The sequence below is a fragment of the Oncorhynchus keta genome, chromosome 37 (genome assembly GCF_023373465.1).
Source record: "Oncorhynchus keta strain PuntledgeMale-10-30-2019 chromosome 37, Oket_V2, whole genome shotgun sequence".
Lineage (NCBI taxonomy): Eukaryota > Metazoa > Chordata > Actinopteri > Salmoniformes > Salmonidae > Oncorhynchus > Oncorhynchus keta.
In genome coordinates, this window is record NC_068457.1 from 18,875,838 (window position 1) to 18,885,837 (window position 10,000).

General features: G+C 37.4%; 2 protein-coding genes across 56 annotated transcripts in view; one reads left to right on the top strand and one right to left on the bottom strand.

Annotated features, from left to right (window-relative positions):
* The window catches only part of LOC118377971 (probable cationic amino acid transporter), a 36,066-nt gene extending 32,948 nt beyond the window's left edge, over positions 1–3,118 (top strand). For all 6 annotated transcript variants that reach the window (XR_008095676.1, XR_008095675.1, XR_008095677.1 and 3 more), the window contains exon 13: positions 1,525–3,118. The gene's annotated coding sequence lies outside the window, so the exon portion shown is untranslated. The remainder of the gene's footprint in view (positions 1–1,524) is intronic.
* A 4,809-nt stretch (positions 3,119–7,927) lies between these two features.
* The window catches only part of LOC127916720 (claudin-11-like), a 5,542-nt gene continuing 3,469 nt past the window's right edge, over positions 7,928–10,000 (bottom strand). The window contains exons 3-5 of one of the 50 annotated variants that reach the window (XM_052499469.1): positions 8,814–9,269; positions 8,392–8,451; positions 7,928–8,127 (exon numbers count right to left, since the gene is read on the bottom strand). In XM_052499469.1, coding sequence (XP_052355429.1) covers positions 9,004–9,269 — 266 coding nt within the window. In that variant the 3' untranslated portion in view covers positions 7,928–8,127; positions 8,392–8,451; positions 8,814–9,003. Of the gene's footprint in view, positions 8,518–8,549; positions 9,270–10,000 lie in introns of those variants that run through there. The other 49 variants (XM_052499466.1, XM_052499459.1, XM_052499456.1 and 46 more) reach the window with 49 other exon arrangements.

Below are 10,000 nucleotides of genomic sequence, written 5' to 3' on the forward strand. Positions count from 1 at the left end.
ATTCACTAGCTAGAGTAAATACATACAGTTACATTCACTAGCTAGAGTAAATACATACAGTTACATTCACTAGCTAGAGTAAATACATACAGTTACATTCACTAGCTAGAGTAAATACATACAGTTACATTCACTAGCTAGAGTAAGTAAAGTTACATTCATACAGTTACATTCACTAGCTAGAGTAAATACATACAGTTACATTCACTAGCTAGAGTAAATACATACAGTTACATTCACTAGCTAGAGTAAATACATACAGTTACATTCACTAGCTAGAGTAAATACATACAGTTACATTCACTAGCTAGAGTAAATACATACAGTTACATTCACTAGCTAGAGTAAATACATACAGTTACATTCACTAGCTAGAGTAAATACATACAGTTACATTCACTAGCTAGAGTAAATACATACAGTTACATTCACTAGCTAGAGTAAATACATACAGTTACATTCACTAGCTAGAGTAAATACATTCACAGTTACAGTTACATTCACTAGCTAGAGTAAATACATACAGTTACATTCACTAGCTAGAGTAAATACATACAGTTACATTCACTAGCTAGAGTAAATACATACAGTTACATTCACTAGCTAGAGTAAATACATACAGTTACATTCACTAGCTAGAGTAAATACATACAGTTACATTCACTAGCTAGAGTAAATACATACAGTTACATTCACTAGCTAGAGTAAATACATACAGTTACATTCACTAGCTAGAGTAAATACATACAGTTACATTCACTAGCTAGAGTAAATACATACAGTTACATTCACTAGCTAGAGTAAATACATACAGTTACATTCACTAGCTAGAGTAAATACATACAGTTACATTCACTAGCTAGAGTAAATACATACAGTTACATTCACTAGCTAGAGTAAATACATACAGTTACATTCACTAGCTAGAGTAAATACATACAGTTACATTCACTAGCTAGAGTAAATACACATACAGTTACATTCACTAGCTAGAGTAAATACATACAGTTACATTCACTAGCTAGAGTAAATACATACAGTTACATTCACTAGCTAGAGTAAATACATACAACATTCACTACAGTTACATACATTCACTAGCTAGAGTAAATATTCATACAGTTACATTCACTAGCTAGAGTAAATACATACAGTTACATTCACTAGCTAGAGTAAATACATACAGTTACATTCACTAGCTAGAGTAAATACATACAGTTACATTCACTACAGTTACATTCACTTGCTAGAGTAAATACATACAGTTACATTCACTAGCTAGAGTAAATACATACAGTTACATTCACTAGCTAGAGTAAATACATACAGTTACATTCACTAGCTAGAGTAAATACATACAGTTACATTCACTAGCTAGAGTAAATACATACAGTTACATTCACTAGCTAGAGTAAATACATACAGTTACATTCACTAGCATTCAGAGTAAATACATACAGTTACATTCACTAGCTAGAGTAAATACATACAGTTACATTCACTAGCTAGAGTAAATACATACAGTTAAATACATACAGTTACATTCACTAGCTAGAGTAAATACATACAGTTACATTCACTAGCTAGAGTAAATACATACAGTTACATTCACTAGCTAGAGTAAATACATACAGTTACATTCACTAGCTAGAGTAAATACATACAGTTACATTCACTAGCTAGAGTAAATACATACAGTTACATTCACTAGCTAGAGTAAATACATACAGTTACATTCACTAGCTAGAGTAAATACATACAGTTACATTCACTAGCTAGAGTAAATACATACAGTTACATTCACTAGCTAGAGTAAATACATACAGTTACATTCACTAGCTAGAGTAAATACATACAGTTACATTCACTAGCTAGAGTAAATACATACAGTTACATTCACTAGCTAGAGTAAATACATACAGTTACATTCACTAGCTAGAGTAAATACATACAGTTACATTCACTAGCTAGAGTAAATACATACAGTTACATTCACTAGCTAGAGTAAATACATACAGTTACATTCACTAGCTAGAGTAAATACATACAGTTACATTCACTAGCTAGAGTAATACATACAGTTACATTCACTTGCTAGAGTAAATACATACAGTTACATTCACTAGCTAGAGTAAATACATACAGTTACATTCACTAGCTAGAGTAAATACACACAGTTACATTCACTAGCTAGAGTAAATACACACAGTTACATTCACTAGCTAGAGTAAATACATACAGTTACATTCACTAGCTAGAGTAAATACATACAGTTACATTCACTAGCTAGAGTAAATACATACAGTTACATTCACTAGCTAGAGTAAATACATACAGTTACATTCACTAGCTAGAGTAATACATGCAGTTACATTCACTTGCTAGAGTAAATACATACAGTTACATTCACTAGCTAGAGTAAATACATGCAGTTACATTCACTAGCTAGAGTAAATACATACAGTTACATTCACTAGCTAGAGTAAATACATACAGTTACATTCACTAGCTAGAGTAAATACATACAGTTACATTCACTAGCTAGAGTAAATACATACAGTTACATTCACTAGCTAGAGTAAATACATGCAGTTACATTCACTAGCTAGAGTAAATACATACAGTTACATTCACTAGCTAGAGTAAATACATACAGTTACATTCACTAGCTAGAGTAAATACATACAGTTACATTCACTAGCTAGAGTAAATACATGCAGTTACATTCACTAGCTAGAGTAAATACATACAGTTACATTCACTAGCTAGAGTAAATAAATACAGTTACATTCACTAGCTAGAGTAAATACATACAGTTACATTCACTAGCTAGAGTAAATACATACAGTTACATTCACTAGCTAGAGTAAATACATACAGTTACATTCACTAGCTAGAGTAAATACATACAGTTACATTCACTAGCTAGAGTAAATACATACAGTTACATTCACTAGCTAGAGTAAATACATACAGTTACATTCACTAGCTAGAGTAAATACATACAGTTACATTCACTAGCTAGAGTAAATACATACAGTTACATTCACTAGCTAGAGTAAATACATACAGTTACATTCACTAGCTAGAGTAAATACATACAGTTACATTCACTAGCTAGAGTAAATACATTCACAGTTACATTACATTCACTAGCTAGAGTAAATACATACAGTTCACATTCACTAGCATTCAGTAAATAAATACATACAGTTACATTCACTAGCTAGAGTAAATACATACAGTTACATTCACTAGCTAGAGTAAATACATACAGTTACATTCACTAGCTAGAGTAAATACATACAGTTACATTCACTAGCTAGAGTAAATACATACAGTTACATTCACTAGCTAGAGTAAATACATACAGTTACATTCACTAGCTAGAGTAAATACATACAGTTACATTCACTAGCTAGAGTAAATACATACAGTTACATTCACTAGCTAGAGTAAATACATACAGTTACATTCACTAGCTAGAGTAAATACATACAGTTACATTCACTAGCTAGAGTAAATACATACAGTTACATTCACTAGCTAGAGTAAATACATACAGTTACATTCACTAGCTAGAGTAAATACATACAGTTACATTCACTAGCTAGAGTAAATACATACAGTTACATTCACTAGCTAGAGTAAATACATACAGTTACATTCACTAGCTAGAGTAAATACATACAGTTACATTCACTAGCTAGAGTAAATACATACAGTTACATTCACTAGCTAGAGTAAATACATACAGTTACATTCACTAGCTAGAGTAAATACATACAGTTACATTCACTAGCTAGAGTAAATACATACAGTTACATTCACTAGCATTCAGAGTAAATACATACAGTTACATTCACTAGCTAGAGTAAATACATACAGTTACATTCACTAGCTAGAGTAAATACATACAGTTACATTCACTAGCTAGAGTAAATACATACAGTTACATTCACTAGCTAGAGTAAATACATGCAGTTACATTCACTAGCTAGAGTAAATACATGCAGTTACATTCACTAGCTAGAGTAAATACATACAGTTACATTCACTAGCTAGAGTAAATACATACAGTTACATTCACTAGCTAGAGTAAATACATACAGTTACATTCACTAGCTAGAGTAAATACATACAGTTACATTCACTAGCTAGAGTAAATACAGTTACATTCACTAGCAGTTACATTCACTAGCTAGAGTAAATACATACAGTTACATTCACTAGCTAGAGTAAATACATACAGTTACATTCACTAGCTAGAGTAAATACATACAGTTACATTCACTAGCTAGAGTAAATACATACAGTTACATTCACTAGCTAGAGTAATACATACAGTTACATTCACTAGCTAGAGTAAATACATACAGTTACATTCACTAGCTAGAGTAAATACATACAGTTACATCCAACAGCATCGACACAAAAACATGAGGAAACACTATCAAACAAAAATAGGAGTATTTTTCTACTGCTGGGTCACGCCCACACCTATGCTCCTCCAATGGTGGGCCTCCACAGTAAGTGGGTGAGGTTTATCCACTTTCACTTCTTGTATTTCGTCTAATCAGAGCTCAGCTTTGGAGGAAACGGTAAAAGCTTATATTTTTAACTTCTTCTATCTCTAGTCGGGTCAAGTTAAAAAAAATACAATTTTCTTTTAAAGATCTTATAACATTTATTACAGTCTAAAGTAGGCAAATTAGAAGGTTATAAAAACATTAAAAAACAAAAAACACTATTTTATTACAACACTAAAGAAAATGTTGCCACTGTTGCTTTTAAAGTCTGAGGTGCTGTTTGTTTGTTCATTTTGTCTCGGGAGAAGGTGTGCCATGTTTCTGTCCACTTCCTGGTATTCAATCATAATGCATTCCGGCTTGAACCGCACAGAACGTCAACAATCTTCCTAACAGCTTCCTAAAGCCCATTTAGGGACGGGTGATATACATTAACACCAGCTATCCACATTGGTTAAATTGCTGGTTTATTCAATAGGTCAATGAAATGCACTGCGATTGAATTCCTGCCTTTATCTCTCTCCTGCTGTGGCTGGCTGTCTTTGTGGGATGTTGAGACTGGCTTCTGTTTGCTGACTAGATATTTATTTTTCTTCTGTATATTTTTGCTATCTGAAGTTGTAAAATGTTCTGATGTATTTGGGGTTTTCTGTTATTGTTTTTGACTTCATCTGAAATGACACCCTATCAGGACTCTGGCCAAAAGTAGTGCACTATAAAGGGAATAGGGTGCCATTTTGAATGCAGGCCCCATGTGTGTTTCTGCTCCTGAGTGCACTTGTTCAAGCTGAGTTGTCGATATCGCCTCCATGCAACAATGAAACATTATTTATTGCAAATTTGAACCGGACTGGCTCTGTTTTTGTCACAGAAACAAGCACACACACACACACACACACACACACACACACACACACACACACACACACACACACACACACACACACACACACACACACACACACACACACACACACACACACACACTGCTACATAGAGGAGGATATGATAGGACAGTGTGTATCAGTGTATCACAGGGAACAGAGCCTTCTGTGCTGAGCTAACCAATACAAGGTCAGAGTCACACCACTGATAACACACTATAACAATGCCCTAGGTGAACACACACACACACACACACGTCTGTGTCGTCATTCAGTGCGAAAAACGTACAGTTCACGAGGCCAGATGTGCTTCCGGGAACACAGACTAGGATTACTGATTACATCACACACACACATGCTACACTTCCTGTGTTTTTGGGTCAGATTGAACCAGAGCACCAGTGATAATACCTCTGATGTCAGTGTTTATTTTGCTACAGTTAGGGAAACACGGCTGGAGACGGGGAGAGAGTAGGTGATTCCTGTGTGTGTGTGTGTGTGTGTGTGTGTGTGTGTGTGTGTGTGTGTGTGTGTGTGTGTGTGTGTGTGTGTGTGTGTGTGTGTGTGTGTGTGGGTGGGTGTGTGTGTGTGTGTGTGTGCTTGTGTGCGTGCGAGTGTGTGTGTGTGTTTGGTGGTGTTTGAACATTTGACAGAAATGTTGGGGCAGTTAGCTAGTCATTTTACTTGACTTGAAAAACATTGGGACTTTTTAATTATTATTATTAATATTAACCAAATCACATTTTTATTTATTACAGAAAATTTAACAAAAACACTGGGACAGCACAACATAGCACAACATAGCACAACATAGCACAACATAGCACAACATAGCACAACACATTAACCAAGATAAACATGACCCAGAAACGTTTCTGTGTTTTAACAAAGATGTATTGCTAGAACAACAGAGAGGGAGTGTTACTCTGGTGTATAGACCACATATGAACAAACACATCAGTGTGCTGCGTTACTACTGGCCAGAGACACATACTATGTAGTGTTTGCCCCCATCTGTCCTTTGTAGTGCACTATATAGGGTAGGGTGTCATTAGAGATGCAGAGGTCTCGACGTGAAAAAGGGAGGGGCCATGTTGCCAGAGATATGAAACCTGGAGACATAGAAACAGTACACATCCTCTGCTACAGATGTATGATCAAACAGGAAATGAATCACGTTATCTTAATCTTAATCTCTTCATCTTCATTTTAATTGTCTTTGTCAAAACACAATTCATTCATTACTGCCACTCAAGCCCTCTAGGGGCTCGATTCAATCCGTAGTGCTAAAGATCTACGCTATAGTGCGTTAGCAATTTCAAGGCGATGCTCCCGCGTTAGCGGAGACTGCATTCACAGTCCACGCTGCATTACAGTATAAATGAGTTAGCTGACAACGTCACAGAAAAACGATGTGCGCGCTTCCATGGGGCAGAAGTCAGTATGTTGTTATGATTCTGAATGGCCAAATTGCTAGCAAGAATGACAAGAAACTGCCATGTAAGAAATTGTAAGTAGCTCGTTTCATCTTGTTCTTGATACCATATCTTGTTTTGAGGTGTTTTGGCTGTCACATCGATGCTAAGATGGCTAAGATTCGCTAACTAGCTAACCAACAACTGTAGCGGTGTATTTGTGAGACAAGAAGTGCTCATTGTGTACATGTATGCTTCCAATAAACATGGCAGAAAAAAATATAGTTGACATGTTGTCAACAATCTAACCCAACCCAATCTGTTTGGCTCCATAGTTCTGATAGTTCTGCACGGGTCCGTTTTGTTGCTACACAACCAACCCAATCTGTTTACTTTTTAATTTGAAATTGAGCTAAAATGCTGAACTTGTGCAATACGGATTGAATCGAGCCCTTGGTTTCATACGGTCTTGCATGTGTTTGATTTGTTTGGCCACGTTAGGCCAACACTATCACTAACCGTTCCATCAGTGTCACGTCCTGACCTTAGTTCCTTTTTTATGTCTCTGTTTTAGTCTGGTCAGGGCGTGAGTTGGGGTGGGCATTCTATGTTTTGTGTTCTATGTTTTCTATCTCTATGTGTTTGGCCTGGTATGGTTCCCAATCAGAGGCAGCTGGCAATCGTTGTCTCTGATTGAGAACCATACTTAGGCAGCCTGTTTTCCCACTATGAGTTGTGGGTAGTTGTTTTCTGTCTCTGTGTCTGCACCAGACAGAACTGTTTCGTGTTGGTCTATTTTTGTTATTTTGTCTTAGTGTTCTGAGTTAAAATAAATATGAACATGGACACTTACCACGCTGCGTATTGGTCCGATCCTTCCTACTCCTCCTCAGACGAAGAGGACAGCCGTTACAACCAGGCTGAAGAAACTGACTTGGCAGTGTATGAGAGAGGGGCTACATTGCCGTTTGATCGGTTTGTCATCGTATAATAAAACAATGTAATAATATATTTCCTTACTTCAGTACTGTTGGGACACAGGTAGGTACCCACATAATGATCCATGTATAATCAACAATAAGAAACATTCAAGACATGGTATTTATCAAAAAACTACAAATCATGACAGTCTTTATTAAAAAAGGTACGCTTATTTTCTATAAAATGCACTGATAGGTGTACAGTACTTTTCATCCACAGCTGTCCTTCATTGTAGAACAAAGAACCCTAACCCTAGCCTTCATTGTAGAACAAAGAACCCTAACCCTAGCCTTCATTGTAGAACAAAGAACCCTAACCCTTGCCTTCATTGTAGAACAAAGAACCCTAAACCTAGCCTTCATTGTAGAACAAAGAACCCTAAACCTAGCCTTCATTGTAGAACAAAGAACCCTAACCCTAGCCTTCATTGTAGAACAAAGAACCCTAAACCTAGCCTTCATTGTAGAACAAAGAACCCTAACCCTAGCCTTCATTGTAGAACAAAGAACCCTAACCCTTGCCTTCATTGTAGAACAAAGAACCCTAAACCTAGCCTTCATTGTAGAACAAAGAACCCTAAACCTAGCCTTCATTGTAGAACAAAGAACCCTAACCCTAGCCTTCATTGTAGAACAAAGAACCCTAACCCTAGCCTTCATTGTAGAACAAAGAACCCTAACCCTAGCCTTCATTGTAGAACAAAGAACCCTAACCCTAGCCTTCATTGTAGAACAAAGAACCTAACCCTAGCCTTCATTGTAGAACAAAGAAACCTAACCCTAGCCTTCATTGTAGAACAAAGAAACCTAACCCTAGCCTTCATTGTAGAACAAAGAAACCTAACCCTAGCCTTCATTGTAGAACAAAGAAACCTAACCCTAGCCTTCATTGTAGAACAAAGAAACCTAACCCTAGCCTTCATTGTAGAACAAAGAAACCTAACCCTAGCCTTCATTGTAGAACAAAGAAACCTAACCCTAGCCTTCATTGTAGAACAAAGAAACCTAACCCTAGCCTTCATTGTATAACAAAAGAGATGAAAATAAGTCCTTCATCAGAGCAGGGTTGTCCTGATCAGGACCCCTTGGTTTCTCTTCAGGCACCAGGTTAGACACCGCTCTGAGATACTCTCCGCTGGTGTGTGTGTGTGTGTGTGCATGTGTGTGTGTGTGCATGCATGTACTTCATGTGTGTCTAAACATGGGCACTCTTGGCGTGGTTAGTGGAGGGTGGAACAGGGTTGCCAGGCCCCTGTCCTTTCGAGTAGTAGAACCTGTTGTTGTCATGGTGATTGTAGTGTTGGGACGGTTCAGTAGAACAGCAGGTGATCATGGCCCCTCCCAGGAGACAGAAGGCCGTGCCCACCCAGCCAGCGTACAGGCTGAACCCAAACGACATGAGTCCCTGGTCCTGGTGGGCTCCAATAGGAAACCATACTGTGGACACCCCCCCACACAGAGCTATACAGGAAGGAGAGAGAAAGATTTAGATTAACGGACACATTTAATACACATAGAAGGTTCTACTTTTTTCGTCTACCCCAGTTGTATTAGGCGCATGTGACAAATACATTTTGATTTTGATTTGATTATAAACACGCCTGTATACTGAATAAAAATATAAACGCAACATGCAACGATTTTACTCAGTTACAGTTCATAGAAGGAAATCAGTCCATTGAAATAAATAAACTAGGCCTTCATCTATGGATTTCACATGACTGGGCAGGGGCACAGCCATGGGTGGGCCTGGGAGTGTCACGCCCTGGTCGAAGTATTTTGTGTTTTTCTTTATGTATTTGGTCAGGCCAGGGTGTGACATGGGTTTTTGTATGTGGTGTGTAGCTTAGTGGGATTGTAGCATAGTGGGGTGTTCTAGGAGAGTCTATGGCTGTCTGAAGTGGTTCTCAATCAGAGGCAGGTGTTTATCGTTGTCTCTGATTGGGAGCCATATTTAGGCAGCCATATTCTTTGGTTGTATTGTGGGTGATTGTCTTGATGTCCTTAGTCTGTGTTAGTTTGCACCAGTTAAGGCTGTTTCGGTTTTCACTATGTTTTGTGGAGTTTGTGTTCTGGATTTGTGTTACGTTGTGTGATTAAACATGGATCGCAATATACACGCTGCAGTTTGGTCCGACTCTCCTTCACCACATGAAAACCGTGACAAGGAGAGCATAGGCCCACCCACTTGG